The sequence below is a fragment of the Mesocricetus auratus genome, unplaced genomic scaffold (assembly GCF_017639785.1).
Source record: "Mesocricetus auratus isolate SY011 unplaced genomic scaffold, BCM_Maur_2.0 Super-Scaffold_100006, whole genome shotgun sequence".
Taxonomy (NCBI): domain Eukaryota; kingdom Metazoa; phylum Chordata; class Mammalia; order Rodentia; family Cricetidae; genus Mesocricetus; species Mesocricetus auratus.
In genome coordinates, this window is record NW_024429190.1 from 11,651,216 (window position 1) to 11,673,799 (window position 22,584).

Sequence of the window (22,584 nt, forward strand, 5' to 3'; positions counted from 1 at the left end):
CAGGGGCACCAGCGCCACCCTCAATCCTTGGGGAACTGTGGTCGCGGGTCCCGCCTGGCCCGCAGCAGCCCCGCCCTCTCTCACCGCGGAGGGGCGTCCCCGGGAAGAAGCCCCGCCCCCCACGCACAGCTCACGCAGTCTCTCGAGGATGCGAGGTCTCTGGGAGCGCCCCACGTGTTTTCCAGGACCCTAGAATGCGGCCCCGCCCACAGCGGGTTGGCGGGCTCCAGCCCTGTTTTGCATATTCATGAGGCGGAGCAAGGCAGGCTGAGCGGGAAAGCTTGGAGTCGGTCTTGAAGAGCCGGCTGCCCGCCGCCGTTGGTGGCGTCGACTCGCTGAGGTGAAGGCCGAACCCTCGCTGGGCGCTCCCGGGGAGGAGAGCCTTCGGGTGGGGTTCTGTGGTCTTCGTGCCCAAACTTCTCTGCCCTGTTTACTTGAGAGGTTTGGTGGGAAAGTATTCCACGGACGTTGAGAGCCTGCTGAGGAAAAGTGTCACTGTGTCCGAGAGTGGAAGAGGACCCGAAGCTTCAGGTAACCCTGCATAATGAAAGATTTCACACATTAAAAACAAAAAGGAGGTGGTGCGGTGGGAGAAATGGACTGGTAAGTCTTGAGTTTCCACCTTTTTAATACCTGTAAGATTCAGGTCGTCCTTGTTTTCATTGGAACTGGAGAACACTGCGTTAAGTGAAATAAACCAAACTCAGAAAAACAAATACCATGTTTTCCCTCCTACTGGAATCTGTATTTAGATTTACGCATGCGTGATAGGAGTGTTGAGTGGCCTGTGCAGTGAGTACATCGTCTGCTCACCGAGTGGAAGCGAGTGGGAGCGTGGATTTTGCTCTTAAAAGGGGGTTGGATTCCTTTAGGATGATAACATAATTTTTCCGTTAGTGGACCATAAGTCTCTTGGGGGCAAGGACCGTATTTTACTTTTTATAATCCTGTGTTTTGCCAGGAACCTTGCAATTGCACAGTAAATGCTGAATGAATGGATAATGGAAATAGCGTGAAAAAAGACATTTTAAAAAGCAAGAGCATGAACAAATGCCCAGTTAATACAGTGGGAACCACTTAGTCTGAGTAAGCATAATGTAGCAGAATTATCAGGGACAAATGGGATTTGTTAAAATGGTGGCTGATAATTTATTGAAGCAAGCTCTGCCAAAGGTTTAGAAAGGAGAACTTGGGCAAACCAGCTTCTCTTTCTGATCTTAAATTTCCCTTATTCTGTTTTACATTTTGCTTTCTTTCATCTCCCTGAGCAAGTGTGTTGTCACATGCTTGAAATGCATGTGATGTGCATTTGGAGGTCAGATGCCAGTGTCTGCTGTTTTAAAAAATTTTTAAATGTTCTTACTTGTATTTTTTAAACTTGTATAGGTGTTTTGCCTTCATGTATGTATGTGGGTGCCTAGTGCCTACAGAGGACAGAAGGTGGCCTCAGATTACCTGGGTTCGCAATTACAGATGGTAGTGAGCTGCCATGTTGTTGCTGGGAATTCTGGAAGTCGGTGCTGAGCTGTCTCTTCTGGTTTTTGTTTTTTTTTTTTTTTTTGAGACAGGATCTCTGAATCTGGAACTCCCCAGTTGACTAGAATGGCTGAATAGTATGCACCAAATACATTTTTAATCTCTGCCTCCCAGAGCTGTGGTTATATGTCCATGGCACTATACCTGGGCCATCTTCCCAGTCCCTATTTTAAGTTTTAACCCACATTTAATTTATATTCATATATAACCTGAGATTTAGGTTGAAGCCACGTCCTGTTCCTCCATCCTGTCTTCATTCCTCCTGTAGTTGTTCTCTTGTTCCAACACTATTTATTGAAGAAACTATTCTTCTTGCAACAGGCAGGCAAGCATGACACTGAAGCAGTAGTCAAGATGTACATCTTGAGCTACAAACACAAGATGGAGGAGAGAGACGAGGAGGGAGGGGGAGGGAAGGATAGAGCATGAGTGTAAGAGAGTGAAATAGATAACATGAGACAGCAAGAGCAAGTACTGGGAATGGTGTACATATTTAAACCTCAAAAGCCCACCCCCAGTGACACACCTCCTCCAAGAAGGCCACACCTCCTGATCCTTCCCAAAGAGTTCCACCAGTGAGGGACCAAGCATTCAAATATATGAGCCTATGGTGGCCATTCTCCTCCAAACAGCCACAGATAATGAATTAAAACACATCAGGGGTATTCTCTGAGAGAGGATGATCTCTGGGCTCATACGTACCTCCTGGGTCTCTGGGCTTGTGAACTCAAAAATTAGCTGGGTTGCACTTGAATAGGAGACCTCCATAAAGCAGCTGTTGAAAGAGAAACAGCAATAACAGAGTAATTAGAAGTTAAAAGGATTTTATCTGTTTTGAAAAATCAGTTGGATCTTTTACCTTCTTGAAATAAGCTCCTTTAACCCAGAAAGAGGCTACAATGTTTAGAAACAAGGAAGTAAGCAAACAACTAGGGAGGCACTGATAGTTTTCATGTAGATGAAGTGAAACCACAGGAGACTTCCATTTGGGGAGTCAGTGTTGAGATGCTCCCTTATTGTGTGTCCAGCTTCTTGTGTTTTAGTCTCTGGGTAAACCAATGATTTCTTGAGATCTTGGTTTCCTAATCTACAAAGATAGATATTTGAAATAGATGATATTTACTTTTCTCTAACTTTAAATTTCATGATTCTTTTCCAGAACATTAATTCTTTTTCTAAAATATTTATTTTGTGTACATGTGCACGTGTCTCTATGAGTTTATGCACACTTATTTTTGGATGCCCATGGAAGCTGAAAGAGGGCATAAGGGCCCCTTGGAGCTGCAGTTACAACTTGCAGCTGTGTGAGCCTACAGACCTAGGATTTAAACTCATGACTGAGAAATAAGCACTCTTGAGCAGTCTCTCTAGTCACTTAGACCTAAACTCTTTTGTTCCTATAGTGTTTCTTCATCGAGTCAATAGATATTTATTGAACACGTATTTTGTTCCAGAACTGTGGTGATTCTAAGGATAAAAATTCATCTAAAAGTTCAGATTATGTGATTTAACTTACATCCAGAATATGCAAAGCAATAGAGATGAAAAGTAAATTAGACTTCAAGTATATTGGCACATGATTGAAATCCCAGCACTTTGAAAGCTAGGCAGGAAGGTCATGTGTGTGAGGCTTGCCTGGGTTACATGGTAAGACCCTGTCTCCAAAGCAAAGCATATTAGTGGTTGTCAGGGGCTGATAGGCTGATAGAAGACAAGAATGGGAATGATTACTAACAGACATGTGTTTTTTTTTTTTGAGGTGATGAATTAGATAGTGTTGATGGTTATATGACTTGGAATTGCACTTTTAAAAACCTTTAAAACTGGGCTGTGATGGCGAACACCTTTAATCCCAATACTTGGGAGGCAAAGGCAGGTGGATCTCTGTAAATTCAAGATCAGCCTGGTCTACAAAGTGAATTCTAGGATTGCCAGGACTACACACAGAGAAGCCCTGTCTTGAACCCCCCCCCAAAAGCCTCTTTACAAATGCCAAGCTTGACATACAATTTTACTCTCAACTACAGTAGTCACATACACAAAGTAAGTATAATATACTGTGCATTGCAATTGGAACATAATAAAGTAGGCAGAGGTGGTAGTGGAAATCAGGGCATTATTTCTTGAGAAACTAAATCATCTTCAATAGATAGTAACACTTTGAAGTAGAAGAGGATATTTCTCACCAGCCTGGAAGCCAGAGAGAGTAGAGGTAAACTATATACAAGTGACTGGTGCATAAAAATACAAGGGAAATGACTAAAGAGGCTAGGTAGGCATGAGGCAGATCTTAACAATCTCAAAGAGTTTTTCTGAGGGTAGTGGGATAGTTATATAAGTACTTCAGTTTGGAAATAATATATAATTAAGGTTGTAATTAGAAAAGTCTGGCTGCAGTATGAAACGCAGAACAGAGATGGCTGAGTACAACAACAAGTAGACGGGTGGTTAGAGTAATTCAGGCAGAAGATGAGGCTGATCTGACCTAAAGTAGAGATGACAGGACCAGCGTGGGGTACACCCTTGTAATCACAGCACTTGAGAAGTGGGGGCAACAGAGTCACCTCAAGTTCAAGGCTGTCTGGGCTACATAGCAAGTCCCAGGGATGTTGGGGCCATGCAATAAAACCCTATCAAAACAACAGTACGGGGCTGGAGAGACGGCTCAGCATTGAGAGCACTGGCTGTTCTTCCAGAGGTCCCTGGTTCAATTCCCAGACAGCTTACAACTGTCTGTAAATTGGGTTTCAGGAGATCTGATACCCTCACACCGATGCATGTTAAATAAATTATTAAAAAACCCAGCAACAACAGTAAAAGCATCAACACTAACAACAAAAGAAGACCCCCCCCATAGATGTGCTTAACGATGTGGAGAAGTGAGTAGTTGAGACATTTGAGAAGTATTAAGTCGCCTGAACAAAGAAATAGGAAAAGAAGGCAGACTTGAGTCATACATTTTCAGATTGAGTGATTTAAGTGTCTGATGAGTCATTAGTAAGATTCACATTTGGACAGAGAAACCCTGTCTCGAAAAACCAAAAAAAAAAAAAAAAAAAAGAAAAAAGATTCACATTTGGATGTGCCAAGAACATCAAAATGGGAATTGTCTAATGGACAGAATTGTAGGTGACTCCCAGAGTGACCTGGGCTGGTGTACATGTAGAAATCATTAGAATAGAAATAGTACTTGAAATAATGAGAGTGTATTTGTTTGTTCAGAGAGTTTGTTTAGAAGCTAGAAATAAAAATAGAAGACACTAGAACAGAAGCTTGAGGAATACCAAAATGGTAGGAAGAAAATAGGCGGGGAGGAAGGACTGGAGGACAGTGGGAGAGAACTCCAAGTCTGGAGAAGCACCAGAAGGGAGACTAATGCATTAGACTAGCTTTTTTGTTTTTAAACTAAACATGCTTTGTTATGTTTAATGAAAACGTGTTCCAAGTAACATTAATTTAATAAATTTAACTTTGAAATAACTGTGAAATAGTCACTGTTGCATGTTTTATCGTGGAGATGGAGAAATTGAGGCCTCCATCTTTCCAGGGTTACATAATCAGTGAATTGCATACTGAGATGTGATCTTAGGCAGTTTTGTTTCAGAAAGTCCATATGTTTAACCCCTACCCTATGTTACTACTCTAGATGTACACTGAACAAGACCCAAAAATGATTCTATGTTTGTGTTTACAAAAAATTCAGATTGCAGAGGAATTAATTTAGCTAGAGTTATACAACCTAGTAGTAGAATCCAAATTGGAACTCAGATTTCTTAATCCCAAAGTCTATTTCTACTAGATTATACTGTTGGTTTTCTTATATATCCATTTGTGTTGCATTAAATTTAATTTTACTTGTTTTATAAATATTTTAAATCATTTCTCAGATGCAACAGTCCCAGATGCATTGGCTTTTAATGATACTAATTTAATCTGGGCCATACATATATTCTAAAAATACAGGCGCATAACAGTGTATGGTGGTCTAGTCAACTGATGGCTGTTTTTCAGTCTTGAATCTGTCTCTAGACATGCCAAGAGAAATAAAGTATGATCATACAGAAGTTGTCTGAAATCTTATACAAATATTGTTACTCATATTTATTGCTGCCCCTGTGGGAGGTCATATTCTAATGGGTTAGAACTGGAACTTAAGCCCTTATACCTTTCTTTCTTTTCCTTCCTTCTTTTTTCTTTATGATTTACTTATTTATGTATATGAGTGCTCTATTTCCAGGTATGTCTGTGTGACATTAGAGATGATTTTGAGCCATTATGTGGTGCTGGGAATTGAATCTCCGTCCTCTTAACTGCTGAGCCATTTTGTATTGCTTTGGAGCCTGTCCTGGAACTCACTGTGTAGACCACTGGCCTCCAGTTCACAGAGGTCTGCTTGCCTCTGCCTCCCAAGTGCTGGGCTTAAAGGCATGAGCCACCAATGCCCAGCTGCCTTTGAGGCAACAGATGTGCTGGGCCAGACTTGACAATTACATTCTGAAGACAAAAAAAGAAAACAGCATTTAATGCCTACTCAAGGACCTTTCAGTAGATTTCAATCTCATATAAAAATATTGTAATAGTGTCACCTGGTGCTGTTTTGAAGAAATAATTTAAGAAAAATTAAATAATATCTGCTTATAGTCTCTATCACCACCTTGTGGCACTGTCTTCAAATAATTCTAACCTCTTATTTGCAAAAATCTTCCAGAATCTTGCATTACTTGCTAGTATAGCAGGTAACAGATTGCCTTGGGTGAGCCAGGGTGAAATTTCTTTAAATGGGCTATTACAAATGAGACCCTGATTGAAATAAAATTAAGGCCTGCAGAAAGAAAATGGAAGATTTACTTAGAAAAAATTCCACTGAAGCAAAAAGGGTGAAAAGTATGCTTTTAATTCCTAACTTAAAAACTTTTTAAAATGGTGATTTAGTCTTTGAGTATAATTTTGGGTTCTGCCCCCCAACTCCATCAACTTTTAAATTTGATTTATTATGCATAATGTGAAACTAATCATGTCAGCTATTCCCAGTATATAATCTAGTAATGCTAAGACGCCATGTGACAAATGCCAACCATTTACCATTTCCAAACATTTCATCATAGTGAATGGAAACTCCATCCTATTGAACTCCATAGCTTCTATCCCTATCCCAGCCTGATAACCTCAGTTCTGCTTTTTGTCTGCATATGTTTGCTTAATTTATTGTAGGTACTTCTGTACCCGGCTTTGCTCCTCCTCCTCCTCCTCCTCCTCCTCCTCCTCCTCCTCCTCCTCCTCCTCCTCCTCTTCCTCCTCTTCCTCCTCTTCCTCCTCCTCCTCTTCTTCCTCTTCCTCCTCTTCTTCCTCTTCCTCCTCTTCTTCCTCTTCCTCCTCCTCCTCTTCTTCCTCCTCCTCTTCTTCCTCTTCCTCTTCTTCCTCCTCCTCCTTCTTTTTCCTCCTCCTCCTCTTCTTCCTCCTCCTCCTTTTTCTTTTTGTTTTTTGAACACAGTATTTGTGCTTGCAAGGTTCATTTACAGTGTGGCATGTTACCAAAATTTTATCCTTTTCTAAAGATTGAATAGCCCTTATAATATAGTACATTTTTGTTTATCCATTCATTTACTATTTTTCTTTATTCTTTTTTTGTTTTTTAAGATGAGGACTTGCTATATTGTCCAGGGTGACCTCAAACTCCTGGGCTCAGATGATTGGCTTGCCTGAGCTCCCAGTGTGTCTGGGCCTACAGCAGCCTGCCACTGCATCTGGTGGTTTGCGCATTTGTCTAATGAGAGCTGTTTGGATGGTTCCCACCTGTCGACTGTGATGAAGAGTGATGCTGTGGGAGTTGACGTACAGGTTTTTGAGGCCTCCCTGCTTCTTCCCTTCCTTGTTTGTTTCTTTTGGTGATACACTTAGAAATGGTCATGCTGGATACTAGGGTAATTCGTTAAGAATTTGAGGAGCTTGCTGGGTGGTGGTGGCGCTTGCCTTTAATCCCAGCAGAGGCAGAGGCAGGCAGATCTCTGTATCTCTGTGAGTTCGAGGCCGGGATGGACCGACAGCCTCCAAAACAATACAGAGAAACCCTGTCTCATAAAACCAAAAAAAAAATTTGGGGAGCTCTATACTGTTTTCCCCAGTGGCTGGACTACTTTATGTTCCAGCCAGCAGAGCATAAGGGCTTTAACTCTCGACCTCTTCACTAACACTTAACGGTTTTCCTTTTTTGAATAGGTTTTGAGTTTGCAAACAAATCAGAAGTAAATCTAAGAAATGTTTTTGAGTCCTGCTATACACAAGAAGACAGTTACTCTTTGAGGGAATAACAAAGATGAATGAGATATATTGTTAAGTCTTTAAGGAGTTTATAACTTACTTTTCTTCTGAGAATATGTTTATGAATAAATAAAGTATCTCATAATTTTTAGTGGGTAGTTGAAAAATTAATACAGAGACTTCATACCAGATTCAGAAAAAACTTGAAGTGAAAACTTAAATGGTTGTTAAAATTACTTGCCAAAATTAGTTAATTTATATAGCTCTAATTTGGAAAATTAAAAATAAGAATTTTTCTAATTCAGATTCATTTTCATAATTTTTGATAGGGCCAGGTAGAACTATTTTAGCTTCATTCTCCTTTTGTGTTTTCTAAATTGAGCTTGGTAAATTTCTCTTGAAATAGGACAAGTCTGACAAGTAGTCTGCACTTAATCTCACTTGATTTTAAGTTTTGATTTTAGAATTCAGTTTTATCTTTGGAAAGACAAAATAGGAAGTATTATGTTAGGCCAAGTCTCTAATTAATTTCTTAACAGGTTAGAATTGTTGACGGAATCCTGACACACTGTGACGATGACTACTGCTCAGCTCTCTCATGACACCAGGACACTAAAGGCGTCTAAGGTATTTGTTAAGAATTACAAGAAAATCAATGACCATTTAGTGAATTACTTAATTTAAAATTCCTTAGCAGCAGTTTTATCAGTTAATTGGCACGCAATACTCTGGGAAAGCATGTCTACATTTTAATGCCAGATGGACTGGGGATATTTGGAAAATTAAGACCAATTACAAAGTTACTTACTGGGTGCTTGTTTCATGTTTACTAGAGTAAAAGAAATCAGAAACAAAGAGATGTTTAAAGAGAATGGTCCTTTGTTAGACATCTACTTCCTGAAGCAATTAGGAAACTTGTGATGTAATTTTCAGAACTAAAGAGAAACTTTGATGCTCAAAATCTGGGGGAGAATGTATTAGTCACTTCCTGTGTGGTGACAAAACATGAGATAAACTTAAAAGGAAGAGGGATTTATTTTGGCTCACAGTTTCAGAAGTTGATTCTACTGTTCTTGACTCAGTGTCAAGGCAGAGCATCATGGGATGTGCAGGGGAGAGCAAAGTGGGACCCCATGGTGGCCAGGAACAAGAGTGGGAGTGGGAGGAGGCACATTTGGTAATTACCATCCCATTAGATTCTACCTCTTAAAAGTTCTACCATCTCTCAGTAGCGCAACAGGTTGATGACCATGCCTTCAACTTTGGGGGACACTTATAATTCAGACATAACAGACATAACCTTGCTGGATTTACTCGGGCTAGTTCAGCATATCCCAGAACAGTCATTAATTCATCATTTATTTATTCATGTTCAATATATAATATATATGTAATAATGTGTTTTTATAAGAAAATGCAAAAATGATCTTTATCTCCTTAGAAGTTTGTAATTTTATTAAGAAAAATAAGATATATGATGATTAAGCTGATGTTACATATATGTATAAATATTTACATATATGTGAAAATGAGTGAGAGGCTGAGGCAAGGAGAATTGTTACAAGCTTGAGACCAGCTTGGCTACTTAGTGAGTTCCTGGTCGCTTTAAGCTAGATTGAGATGCTGTTTCTGCCTCACAACCACAAAAGAATATAGTAATTCTAAAGTGTAGCAATGGCAATTCTGTAGTCAGTGCCAGGTCTTGTTTTAGGAGTATTAAATTATAGCTGAGAGAGAGAGAGACAGAGACAGAGAGAGACAGAGACAGAGAGAGACAGAGACAGAGGGAGGGAGAGAGGAAGAGAGGGAGGGAGGGAGGGAGGTTTGAAATTGAAGGAGAAATCAGGCATAAAGCAAGCAGCCAACTTTCTGTCTTTGTTTCCGTTTACTCCCCAAGCTAATCCCTAATCTCATCTAGTTTCCTAAACCTGTGCTCCCTCCTGGGGGAAACCTTTAGAAACCTTCAGCTGGGTATGTGAACTGCAGACCACATGGCAGGCATTTTTCTCACTGTAAATTAACAAATTGTCTTTTTGGGTGGGAGGAGGGGAGGGAAAGGGAGAGGGATGTGAGATTGACATGTGAAGAAACCTTGTTTCTAATTTGAATTTAAATTTAAAAATAAAAAATTTTAATATAAAAAAACAAAATTGTCTTTTTGGTTCAACCTTACCTTTGTTTGGGTTACACGAACTGCTTTTCCCAATAAATTTCAAGTGACAGTGCAGTTCTGTTATCTAATCCTACAAACAATGATAATAACTACAGAAGTCAATATTTATTTAGCACTTAACTATGTGCCAGGCATTGTGCCAAGGGAAGAAATTGAGCAGAGTGGTGGTGGCACACACCTTTAATCCCAGCACTCAGGAGACAGAGGCTGGAAGATCTCTGAGTTCCAGGTCACTCTGGTCTACAGAGTGAGTTCCAGGACAACCAGGGCTACAGAGAGACCCTGTCTCAAAAAAAAAAAAAAAAAAAAAAAAAAAGAAAGAAAGAAAGAAAGGAAGGAAGGAAGGAAAAAAAAAGGAAGAAACTGAAGCTTGGAGAAATAAAGTAACCAGTTCAGCTCAGCTCAAGTTCACACAACAGTTAAATTGTCAACAGCAGCATGCTTTACTACCAAAATGTGATTTAATCTATTTCCATATATTAGAGGTTTACAAAAATGTCACCAGTAACATTTAAACTTTAGACTAACTAATCTAAGGAGAAAATCTCTGGAGTAACAAAACTGCAGAGGCTTTTCCAGCCATTGATCTTTGTTACTATGAATGGCTTTCTTTTTTTTTTTGTTGTTTTTGTTTTTTGTTTTTCGAGACAGGGTTTCCCTGTGGCTTTGGAGGCTGTCCTGGAACTCGCTCGGTAGACCAGGCTGGTCTCGAACTCACAGTGATCCGCCTGCCTCTGCCTCCCAAGTGCTGGGATTAAAGGCATGCGCCACCAACGCCCGGCTGAATGGCCTTTTAGTACCTGTATTTAATATATACTTTCAAGTTATTTAGCTTTACAAATGAGTTATTCATGTATTCCCTTGCTATTTTGGATTTTTGTGAGTTATTTCATGCATTTCATGTCAGCTATTAGCCAGTATCTCAAAGGAACCTTAGCTTCTCAGGATCTATAGGTTCAGAACCCCAAATTTTTTTTTACTGTTTAGAAGTACACTGCATAGCTCAAGCTCACTATGTAGTTCAGGCTGGCCATGAGTTTACAGCCCTTCTGCTTCTGCCCCTAATTACTAGAATTACAGATATGAATAACCATGGCTGGCCTCAAAAAGAAAATTAAAATATCTTTAAAATAACTGAATATGATGTGATTTGACAAAAAACATTAAGTGATAATTCATTGTCATTATATAGACTACTAAAGAAGATACATTCTAACATATGGCAAAATGGTATGTAGATTATCCAGATGTTCTAGGACAATGTCTTATCTTTGTCTCTGTGTGCACCCGTTTGTGTACACTGTTTGCAAGTCCTTTTTGATCTGAAGGCGTTTGTGGGTAGTAACGACCTTTAAGTAACCTTTACTAGAATTAGTAGATGTCCAGCAGTTGGAGCTGTGTAATACAGTAAAAGGACACTTGTAACTTGCTAGCTTTGTGAGCTGGGAAATCACTTTATCTTCCTCATTTAATTCAATATACTCATGTCACAGGCACCTGATTTACAGAGCAAGTTCCAGGATAGCCAGGGTTGCATCTCAGAAAAACAAAACAGGAGAGGAGGAGGTTGGAGGAGAGAAAAAGAAGGAGGCTGAGGAAAGAGATGGAGGAGGGAGGCAGAGAAAGAAGCAGCAGCAGCAGTAGCAGCTTCTATAAGATTGAGATGTAGGCAGTCTTTAATTAGTAGGCATTTTCTTAATTAGTGTTTGATGGGGGAGGTTCTGTAAGGAAGCAGACTGAGTAAGGCACGAGGAGCAAGCTGGTAAGCAGCACCCCTCCGCGACTTCTGCTTCAGCTCCTCCTTCCAGGTTCCTGCCCTGCTTGAGTTCCTGTCCTGATTTCCTTCAGTGATGAGCAGCAATGTGGCAGCATAATCCAAATAAGCCCTTTCCTCCCAATGTTGGATTTGGTCATAGTGTTTCATCACAGAAATAGAAGCCAAAACTAAGAAACTGAGTATGGAGGGCGAGCAGTGTGCCATGTGTGCTTGCATAGGTCGGTTGCCAGCTTGCATCAGTGGATTTCTTTCCACTTTTTGGGTTCTAGGGATGGAGCTAAGGCCATCAGGCTTGATGCCCTTACACAAGGCACCATCTTGCTGGCCTGGAAAGAGAAATTCTAGCTTGTTTATTTCTAAGGTTCTGACTATGTTAGTGTAGTCTTATTCCAGTAACAACAGGGAAAGCTTATTCTGTCACTATATTTTGGAATTTCCCTAACTTAACCAAATGCATTTTATCATTTGGAGATTTGCTGACAACAAAAAGTTCTAAGGATGACTTGGTCTTAAAAAGAACTTTGTAAGCTCTTTAGGACTAGTAATTTGTTGTTCATAATCTTGGCAGGGCTCAGCAGTCTTCTAAAAATATTTCTGGTAGTCCCAGAGACAAAATTAAAAAACAAAAAATACTTAATTAAAGTGGAAAATGGTTATCAGACTTCTATGGGTTTCCTGTTGTTTTAAAGATTAAATACAGCTTCTTTAATATGGTGTCCTAGATTTCCTGCACATCGGCTTCTGTTTGATTCTCATATATACCCTTCTTGAACTCTGAGCTGTGGTTTTACTGATCTGACAGTCATGCCTGTGGTATGTCACAACACTCCTGCTCTCTTGCCTGTATTAGGAACATTCCTCTTCTTTGCTGCTTGTCTTTAGGGCTCAATTTTTAGTCTCACTTTCCCACAGCTCTCCTACTCAGGTAAACCTCTGCTCACATCTTGCATGTGCAGTCTCTAATGTCTCTCCATTCATTTGATACCCACTCTCTGCTCTTGTAGTCCAAGTCTTTCTCTCTCTCCACCTGCGCTGTAAATTCCATTAGACTACATATGTTCTCTTTTGGTTTTCTTATTCTTTTATTATTTTTTTCCCCAGACAGGATTTCTCTGTGTAGCCCTGACAGTGCTGGAACTTCCTTTGTAATTGATGTTTTACAAATTAGCAAAGTAATACATGTTTATATAACAAGTGAAACCACACACATGCACACATGCATGCAGACACAAACAAACAACAAAACTCCAAGCCAATAAATGATTGAACTAGGGACCATAGAAGCATTTTATAGACTTTAGCCTATTTAATCCTCAATAAAACCGGTCTTTTTATTACCCCTATTTACAGATGAAGAGATTGAGTTACAAGAGAGATGGATTAATGCAGAATCAGGTATCTGCAACAATTTAGTAGCAATAGAGTTTTATTGTAACGCATTTACCTTTTTGTGGCGTCTTCAACTTCTTTCATGTTGCAGTGGCAGAATTAACTGCAAAACCTAAAATATTCACTATCTGGGCATATATTAGAAAAGTGTGCTGACCTCTGTCCAAATTATAAATCATGGTAGTAGCAGAATAATGATCTGAACCAGGCTGTTGAGATGCAGAGTCTATCTCCTCAACCTTTTCATTACGCTGCCTTCCTTTTACCAGTCTACCCTCAAGCCACTCTCAAGTGACTAGTGTCTGTAGCTTTACATTCTGCAAGCATTAGGACCTGGGTGAGATCCCAGGCATTGTGCACACTTGTAATCCCAGCACTGGTGAGATGGAGACAAATGATCTCTGTTGCTTGCTGGCCAGTCAGTAATCTAAGTAGTGAATCACAGGGCAATAACTAAAAAATACTAAGTGATAGCACCTGATTAATAGTACCTTAGGGGTGACCTTTTACGTCCACGTGCATGTGTACATACATAGTTGTATACACATACATCTGTCTACCTGCACACACGGGAGCAAACACATAGCACACAAAGAATTTCTTTTCATGATTTTAAAAATTGCTTATAAAAAGAGATAATTTGGTGGTTAGATATGGTATATGATAGAGGGAGAAAAGCCGAAGAAGAACGAAATTGCTTCTAGCCTGGTAACTGGAATAGATGATTGATTGACTTGTCTAGGAATGAAACTGGGGACCAGTTCATTTAAGTAGGGTAGCAGAGATAAACTGAATTTCAGGGTCTACAAAGTAGTATAGAAACAGATGCCAGATATTAGAAGTATAGGCAGAAAACATAAGTTGGAAATTGAAGTCTTCTCTATAGGCTATAACTGAAGTTGTAAGAATAAACAAGATTACCCAAGAGAACTGTGATGAGAGAAAAGGATTGAAAATCGACTCCCGTGGAGGACAACAGGTTAAAAAAGAGAGAGAGAGAGATGGGTCAGGTGTGGTGGTGCACCCTTCAATCCCAGCACTTGGGAGACAGAGTCAGATTGAGCTCTGTGAGTTGGAGGTCAGCCTGATCTACAGAATGTGTTCCAGGCCAGCCAGAGCTACCCAAAGAAACCTTCCTTGTTCAAACAAACAAACAAACAAACAAACAAACAAAAAGAGACATTGGGGTAGGGTGGGCGTCAGGTGTGTAGGAATGGATGAAAGCTGAAATAGTGTTTGCAGGTAGGAGTTTAGCTCAGTAACTGGGGTTCTTGTTCCACATGGACAAGGTCCTAGGTTTGAATCCCAGTTCTGCCAAAACAGCAAAACAAAACAGTGTTAGGGCAACTTGAGGGAGAAATACCGATACAGTGTCAAATGCTGCAGAGAAGGTACATGGGTGAGAGATAAGAGGAAGATAGATGTGCATAGAGAGCAGTATAAATAAACAAGAGTAATGTTCAGATTCCAGAGAAGTCTGAGGCAAGTGTGAAGAGAGGAGTGAGGTTATATAATTAGAGTAAAACTCCCAGTTTTACCTCAGATCAGTGGGTCATTGAAATAAATTCTTTTAGTTCTGAATTACTTGAGTAATTGCCTGTTTCTTTTCTGCCTTGCCTGTGTGAAGATCTACTTTAATACAGTACCCAGAACCCTGTTTTCTTTTGATTACTTATGAATTTATCCAATTTAAAGTCTTTTTTTTGTTTTTGTTTTTGTTTTTGGTTTTGGTTTTGGTTTTTCGAGACAGGGTTTCTCTGTGGCTTTGGAGGCTGTCCTGGAACTCGCTCAGTAGACCAGGCTGGTCTCGAACTCACAGTGATCCGCCTGCCTCTGCATCCCGAGTGCTGGGATTAAAGGCATGCGCCACCAACACCCGGCCCAATTTAAAGTCTTAAAAAGTCTTTCCACCCTATCTGTGGTAATTGTTTGGTGGTAATTCATGAATACTGATTTTTTTCATCTTTGTTTTTCTTCCAGAGTACAATTTTCCCAACCCAAATCACTAATGAGCATGAGTCGCTGGTAATGGTGAAGAAACTTTTTGCTACTTCTATCTCATGTATAACATATTTGAGGGGCCTGTTTCCAGAGAGCTCCTACAGAGATCGACATTTGGAAGGTAAACTTGAGTTAAATGATCGCTTTGGCTAGTGTCCCTTTTCTAATTAGCAGGAACAAACCTTCCCTCAAAGAGTACATTAGTTCTAACTCAGGGGCATGTTCTTCAGAATCAGCTTACTAATTCATTTTCCATTTTAATTTTGCTGTGTGTATTGGTTTTACTTATAGGAACCATTCACTTCCAGCTAGCTATCAAATGCAAAAAGAAACTTGTGGAGCTAAGTCTAGAAATTTTAAGCCATCCCTATAAAAGCCAGGAAAAAAATCTATCTTAATGCTGAAGATTTATATTATTTTGTGCCCCAGTTCAATTTGTTCTTTGAGGTACACATTTTGACCATGAGGAAGTTCAAAGGAATCAGGTGAGAAACTTCTCTCTACTAACATATAAATATGCCTGGGAGAGACAAATCCATTTGTTGAATAGCATGGTTATTTAGACAGTTATTTTAATCAGTTCTGTTCTTTTTACAATAGCCAGTCATACCTCCCTCTTCATTTTATTGGTGTGTGTGTGTGTCTGTGTCTCTGTGTCTGTGAGTCTGTGTTTTTCTGCACAGACACATGCTACCGTGGAGGTCAGAGGACCAGTGTTAGTCAGTTCTGTCCTTTCATTGTAGTTTTCCCAGGAGTGAACTCAGGTCTTCAGGCCTGGGTAGCAAGCACTTTTACCCACTGGATCATCTCACTGGCCCCAAGTTCTTCAACTATTACCTTTACTGTCTCTTTGTGACCTTAAATTTACCATATTATGACTTTATATTACAAGCTGTTATCTGGCTCCTTAGAAGAAATTGTACTGGAGGCCAGTTTTTCAGTCTTATAATCTGTTTGAAAAGCTGGGCTGCAGGTTACTTGTGATGGTGTATATCTTTAATCCCAGCACTCAGGAAGAGCTCTAAGTTTAAGGCTCAACTGGTTGATGTAGAGAATTCTATTCTAGCCAGGGCTTAACAGTACGGCCCTGTCTTAAAACACCAAATCAAGCTGGGTGTGGTGGCACACGCCTTTAATCCCAGCATTTGGGAGGCAGAGGTAGGTGGATCTTTGTGAGATGGAGGCCAGCCTTGTCTACAGAGTGAGTTCTGGGACAACCAGAGCTGTTTTACAGAGAAATCATGTCTTGAAAAACCAAAAGAAAAATCAAAACAGAAAATTAGCAAGATGGCTCATCCAGTAAAGGTGTTTGCCATCAAGCCTGACAGCCTAAATTCAGTCCCCAGAGCCCACATAGTAGAAGGAGAAATTCAGGTCTCCAAGTGGTCCTATTACCTCTATATATGTGCTGTAGCACAAACTGGTGAGGCTTAGAGAGATGGCTCCACAGTTAAAAGCACTGGCTGTTCTCCCGGAGGACCCAGTTCAATTTCCAGCACCTACATGGCTCATTACAACCATCTGTAACTCTAGTTCCAGAGGATGCAGCACTCTCTTCTGGTTTCCCTAAGCACCAGACACACACATGGTGCACAGGCATACATGCAGGAAAAGCACCCATACATACAATAAAAATAAAATAAATTTTTTGGTGTAAGTCTTGTTGATTAATCACTAAAGTGGGAACTATCATTTGGGAAGTAAAACTAGATAACCACACATTTCCTTTTAAGATGCTATTTTCCCAAATCTAATTTAATAATATACCATGGCTTCATTCCAGTATAATTTTCTTAAGCAATATTGATTCTCCAAATGAACATCAGTGAAATGCATGTTTTCTATAAATACATAAGCATGGTACTTGTAATCATGGCACCTTTCTTTGCATTAAAGACTTCTTTTAACTTACATGACAGATTTGTAAGATTTAATGTGTTAAAAGGTAGCATATAATTAGTTTCTCCTCCTGTTTGGAACATAGAATTATAAAAGAAGACCTGCTTTGGTAAATTTAAACACTTGTTATATGTAATTTACTACTGCTGACATAAAAAAAACTACATAGCTCTTACCTCAAAACATAAAAGAGATAGCTTATTCTAGAGCCAAATGTGAGTGATGCAGATTTAGGTTGCTGCCAAACCCAAATTCCATATTCTAGTGTGGAAGTAGTTTCATAAAGTTCTTATGGTAACAGAAGAAAGTCATAAATGAAGACACTTTTTTCAAACCGTGGTGGTAGCGGGGCATAGCAAAGTGGAGAACCCTCTGCTCTCAGCCTCAGGTGCTGTCTGCTGACATTTTCAGCTTTTGTGGTGGTGTAAGCTAGGGAGTCTGTTGGTACTTCCAAGAAGACTCACCTTGTATACCCACGGATAAACAGAGGTAGGCAATAAGTAGCTATTAAGAAGACAAGATATTTGTAGTTAGGCTCTGGATCTGCAAAATTCCAGCCTTTCCACGATCATTGAAGTTTTAATCAGTCAGCCTTGTAGAGTGCAGCTTCTTTTTAGGAATGTTGGCTCATACATTGCTCATAGTTTCATTTTTGTTATTGATATAGAAGTTAGTTTCCCTCAGTGAATTTGTATTAACGTGACTTGTCATAAAAATGTTCAATTATAGGCAGAGTTTTTCATCGGTACCACCAGCCAACTCCCAAGTAACTACACAGACCTACTATTAATTATAAATGCTCAGTTTATAGCTTACGCTTGTTACTAACTAGCTCTTTCAACCTAAATTAACCCATATTTCTTACCTATGCTCTACCATGAGTCAGTACCTTCTTTCATCTTGTTTCTCTCTATGTCTCCTGGTGACTCCGCCCTCCTTCCTTGCACTGTCTTTGCCTGCAAGTCCTACTTAACCTCTACCTGCCTATTGGTCAATGGGAATAATACACATTTAGTGTACAAAAAAGATTATTCTACAGCACTCAGAGTTTGTATGACACTCTTCTTTTTAATAATCTCTTAAGTATGTGTCAAATTAGAATAATTTTCATATTCCTCAACAATAGTGGAAGTAATGTTAACTTTAGCATAGGAAAACAATATGAAAAGATGAAAGACTCTGAGACTTGGTGAGTTGGCTCAGCAGGTATAAAGGTACTTGCTGCCAAAGCTAATGATAGGAGTTCAGTACCTGAGACCCACACAGTGTGAGGAGAGACTCCTGTAAGTTGTCTTCTAGCTGCTACACATGAAATGTGGCATTTTGCACATGTACATATGCAAATCCATAAGTTAATAAATATTTAAAGATTCAAGAAGCTCCTATTAAATTATATACGAGTCAATGACTTTATACTGATTTCAACCCAAACTTGTAATGTCTTTGTTTTCTTCCCTAACATGAAAAGGTTACTAGATTTCACTTGGAAATGTTTGAGAATATACATTTGCATTTAATTTTTTTCATTGAGAGGGAAAGAAATAATTATGAAATTGGGACTATGTTTAAATTTTCAGGTGAGATGATCTAGGAGACACCTTAGATTACTTAGGAGGAAACAGTAAACCCAGACAAGCTACACTGTAGAATGGGAAGTTTGCTAAACTGCCTCCAAAATTAGGACTGAGATAATTATCAACATAGAGTCTATTTTTAAAGTAGGCATTTAGAAGTTTAAAAAGTGCCAGGTGGTGGTGGCACACACCTGTAATCCCAGTACTGAGGATGCAGAGGCAAGTGGAAATCTGTGAGTTCAAGGACAGCCTGGGCTACAGAGCAAGTTCCAGGACAGTCAGGGCTACACAGAGAAACCATCCCACCCCACCCCCAAAAAAAAAAACAAAAGGAAAGAAAGAATAATGCAGGAAATGCCCTATGGATTTTTCGGTACAACAGTTATGTTTCTATTTTTTTAGACCTCAGTTTAAAAATTCTACGGGAAGACAAAAAGTGTCCAGGGTCATTACATATTATTAAATGGTAAGTAAATTCTGTAAATTTGAATAGCATTTTTTTGTCATGACTGAAATTACCCATAAGACTTTATTTTGTAAAATCATTTCTTTAAACTACTTTTCTTAGTTCTCTTTCCTGGAAATTGTAGCAGCTATTCAGTATTTTAAACTATTGATTTAGTTTTAGAAGAAGATGAACTTATATAAAGAAAAATTCTGAATTTGATTATTCATCATGTGTACATCTGTGTACTAACATTGAATTGAAGCACTCTGTGCTTCAGAACTGCTTGCCTATTTTTATAATATTCCATAAGTATATGGAAAGACGTTAGGAGTTTTAAAAGGTAATTAAACAAAAGGCAAAATGATTGTTAATTTATATACTTCAAAACGTAAGTGCAAACTAATTATATACTTGGATTTATTTTTTGACTGTTCATGTTGCTCAAAGTGACACTGGATATTTATTTCTTAACAGGATTCAAGGTTGTTTTGATGCTTTGGAAAAGAGATACGTAAGAATGTTTTAAAATTCCCATCAGGATTTAAGATTCATCTTTTAAAAAAAGTTTAGACTTTTTATTTTGTAATGTTTAACAGTGTAATAGTACCTCCTTTGTGTTCACCAGTCATTTTTCTTTTATTTTTGTCTTTGTTGTCCTACTGATGCCTCCCTTAATATCAACTAGAAATGAAAGCTTCATCTCCTCTTTTATATACTCATATCTTTCTCAACCACAGAGTTTCCTCTGAAGTCACTGGACAAGATCCACAGGATGTGGGTTAGGGAAGACAAGAATCTGGTAGTTAGCAATTGAACATGTTCATAATAGTGGTAATTCAGTTTACCGATGGGAAAGGAAAAAATAGTTAAATAATGAACTTTTACTCATTTATTTTGATAGCGATAACTCATGCATATGATCTCTCATGCTTCTCTAGACAGTTATGAAGAGTGTGAAAAGCAAAGGCTCTAGGCCTGGTTGAAGAGATCAGATACATATAAATAAAATTGCTGCTATTATGCTGCCTTCACTTTTTCCCTGTGTCTTTACTCTTCAGTTCCAATTTAAGAAATGTTGAGGTGATTAAGCTTTTACTTTATTATTTAGTATAGTCATACATTCCCTATCGTGAGTGAACAGTTAGTATTCATGACTTATTCTATGTTGACCCACAGTACTGAGGGATACAAAGATAAAATGGGTAAGGGAAGGGCTTATAGACTGTGGCAGACGGTGAGTAGTGCTCATATGAGGGCTGATGATTAGCAGTTATACACTGATCTAGCTGTACCTGTTGCTAAACTATTGGTAGTACTTCTGTATCAATGGAAAATTGCTTTTAGAGTCCTTGTGAGAATTCCTACCAACACTTTTCTCCTTACCCCACCAGAGTTTCTTTTGAGAGTTGCCCAGACCAATTGAAAGAGTCTAAAAGTTGTTCATAGGAACTCAGCTCTAGAGCTAAGTTTTGCACCCTTTCTGAATGGCCAATACTTTTGTCAGACTGGACTTGATGTTTTCCATGTCAATTTGGTACTTCCATATAAAATGCAGAGATATTTTTATATCACCCTATCACAATACAAGTAACAGTACTACTCTGTGCATGCCAAAGGAAAGGTGGAGAATCTGTGCAGCAGGAAAGCAGAACAAAGGAGGGGTTCTACCTAGCAGAGCTTCAAGGGGAATCTTTAAAAGAAAGAATCTTTGGGCACAAGTTCAGGGCAGCTTCACACATCCCAATATAGTGCTGTGTCTTCAAGCTGTATCTCCAGCTTAAGAAACATTGACTATTGATCTCTAAAGCCTCTGAGCACTTGGATGAGTTGAGAAGGGTTTGAGGGTCATCACAGGGTTTAACAATTTATTAGCAACATTTCCAGAGTCAGTACAGTATAAATGGGCATTCTTGGACTGGAGAGATGGCTCAGTAGTTAGGAGCACTGGTTGCTCCTGGAGAGGACCAGAGTTCAGTTCTAATTCCAAGGGATCTAACAGTCACACACATGGTGCACATACATACATGCAGGCAAAATGATCATGCACATAAAAATATAATAATAATAATAACAATAACAGTAATAAAAGAGCAGCATTCTGCAGTCAGTCTGAGGTGAATTCAGATTTTGTTATTTACATCTTTGTGACTTTGGACAAACAATCTACCACAGTACCTTAATTTATCAACAAAAATGTTATATAAAAGAACCTATCTCTTAAGAGTTATTTTGAAGTTGAATGAGTTAGAGGTGGGCAAGATGGTTCATCAGATAAAGGTACTTGTCACACAAGCCTGGGACCTACTGATCCTTGGAACATATGTAAAAAATGAAAGGAGTAAATTGACTCCACAAAATTGTCCTCTGACTCTTACATGCCATGGAATGTGTGCCCCAAGTACATTTTATATACACATGCAACAATAATAAATGAAACTTTTAAATTAAAAGAATACTAAGTAAGTTAGTAATAGAAAACAGTAGTTGAACTGTCCTAGGAACATCAAAACACAAACTCGGGGTTGGAGAGTTGGTTCAGTAGTTAAGAATATTGGTTGTTCTTCCAGAGGACCAGGGTTCAAGGCTAGCACCCAGCTGGCTAAGCATCTGTAACTAGTTCCAGGGGATCTGATACCCTCCTGTGGCCTCTGGGGGCAATGCATGCACGTGCTACACTGATATCCATGCAAACAAAACACCTACACACTTAGTAATAAGTCTAAAAGATTTAAGAATAGACGAAACCTCAGATACAGACGTGTCCAATCCACAGCCTGTGGGCTATGTAGCCCAGGATAACTATGAGTGTGTTCCAATGCAAAATTGTAAACAATAAAACATGAGACTTTTGTGATTTTCTTTTTTGTAATTCCGTTACATGATTTTCCAGTGTAAACTTTGTAGATGACAATGCCATTTCACAGTATCAAAAAGTTGGACCTACCTGATGACTCTTAAATAGTATTTACATTATTTTTATTGTTAGTATTTTATAACTTTTGTCATAGGATCTTATTGCAGGGAGTATAAAGTAGTTCAAAGGGAAATTGAGGCAGAGAGATCACAATCAAGGCCATTCATGCTGTGTGGCAAGACCCTGTTTCTTTAAAAAAAAAAAAAGTAGTTTCAGTTAAAACAAGTTTGAGTAGCTAGAGCCTTTGGACTAATTATGAAATTCTGGGTACTTTATGGTTTATAGTAAATTGGAATTCTTTAATATAGGCATATATATTAAAGTAATTCTTATAAAAAGGAACTATATAATTTCCTCCTTATTCCCACTCTCATCTCTTACAATTACTGCCCACTTTCCACACTAAATTCTTTCAGAAACTGAAGCCTGATCATGTTATTCTTTATGCCTAAAAATTTTCCAAGAATTTTAAAATAAAGTTTAAAGTCCTTCAAATGATGAAGGCCTGAATAATCCCAATTTGCCTTTCCAAGATACCCCACCATGTTCAAGCTACAGAAAGCTCCAGAGCATATGAGTTCCTTTTATCTTTACACATACTGCTCCTCTTGTCTG

General features: G+C 39.0%; 1 protein-coding gene across 4 annotated transcripts in view; it reads left to right on the plus strand.

Annotated features, from left to right (window-relative positions):
- The first annotated feature begins 213 nt into the window (after nt 1-213).
- Nucleotides 214-22,584, plus strand: part of Hormad2 (HORMA domain containing 2) — a 119,705-nt gene continuing 97,334 nt past the window's right edge. For 2 of the 4 annotated variants that reach the window (XM_040746810.1, XM_040746812.1), the window contains exons 1-5: nt 215-531; nt 8,334-8,421; nt 15,114-15,255; nt 19,010-19,073; nt 19,530-19,566. In XM_040746810.1, coding sequence (XP_040602744.1) covers nt 8,371-8,421; nt 15,114-15,255; nt 19,010-19,073; nt 19,530-19,566 — 294 coding nt within the window. In that variant the 5' untranslated portion in view covers nt 215-531; nt 8,334-8,370. Of the gene's footprint in view, nt 532-8,333; nt 8,422-13,099; nt 13,140-15,113; nt 15,256-19,009; nt 19,074-19,529; nt 19,567-22,584 lie in introns of those variants that run through there. The other 2 variants (XM_040746813.1, XM_040746811.1) reach the window with 2 other exon arrangements.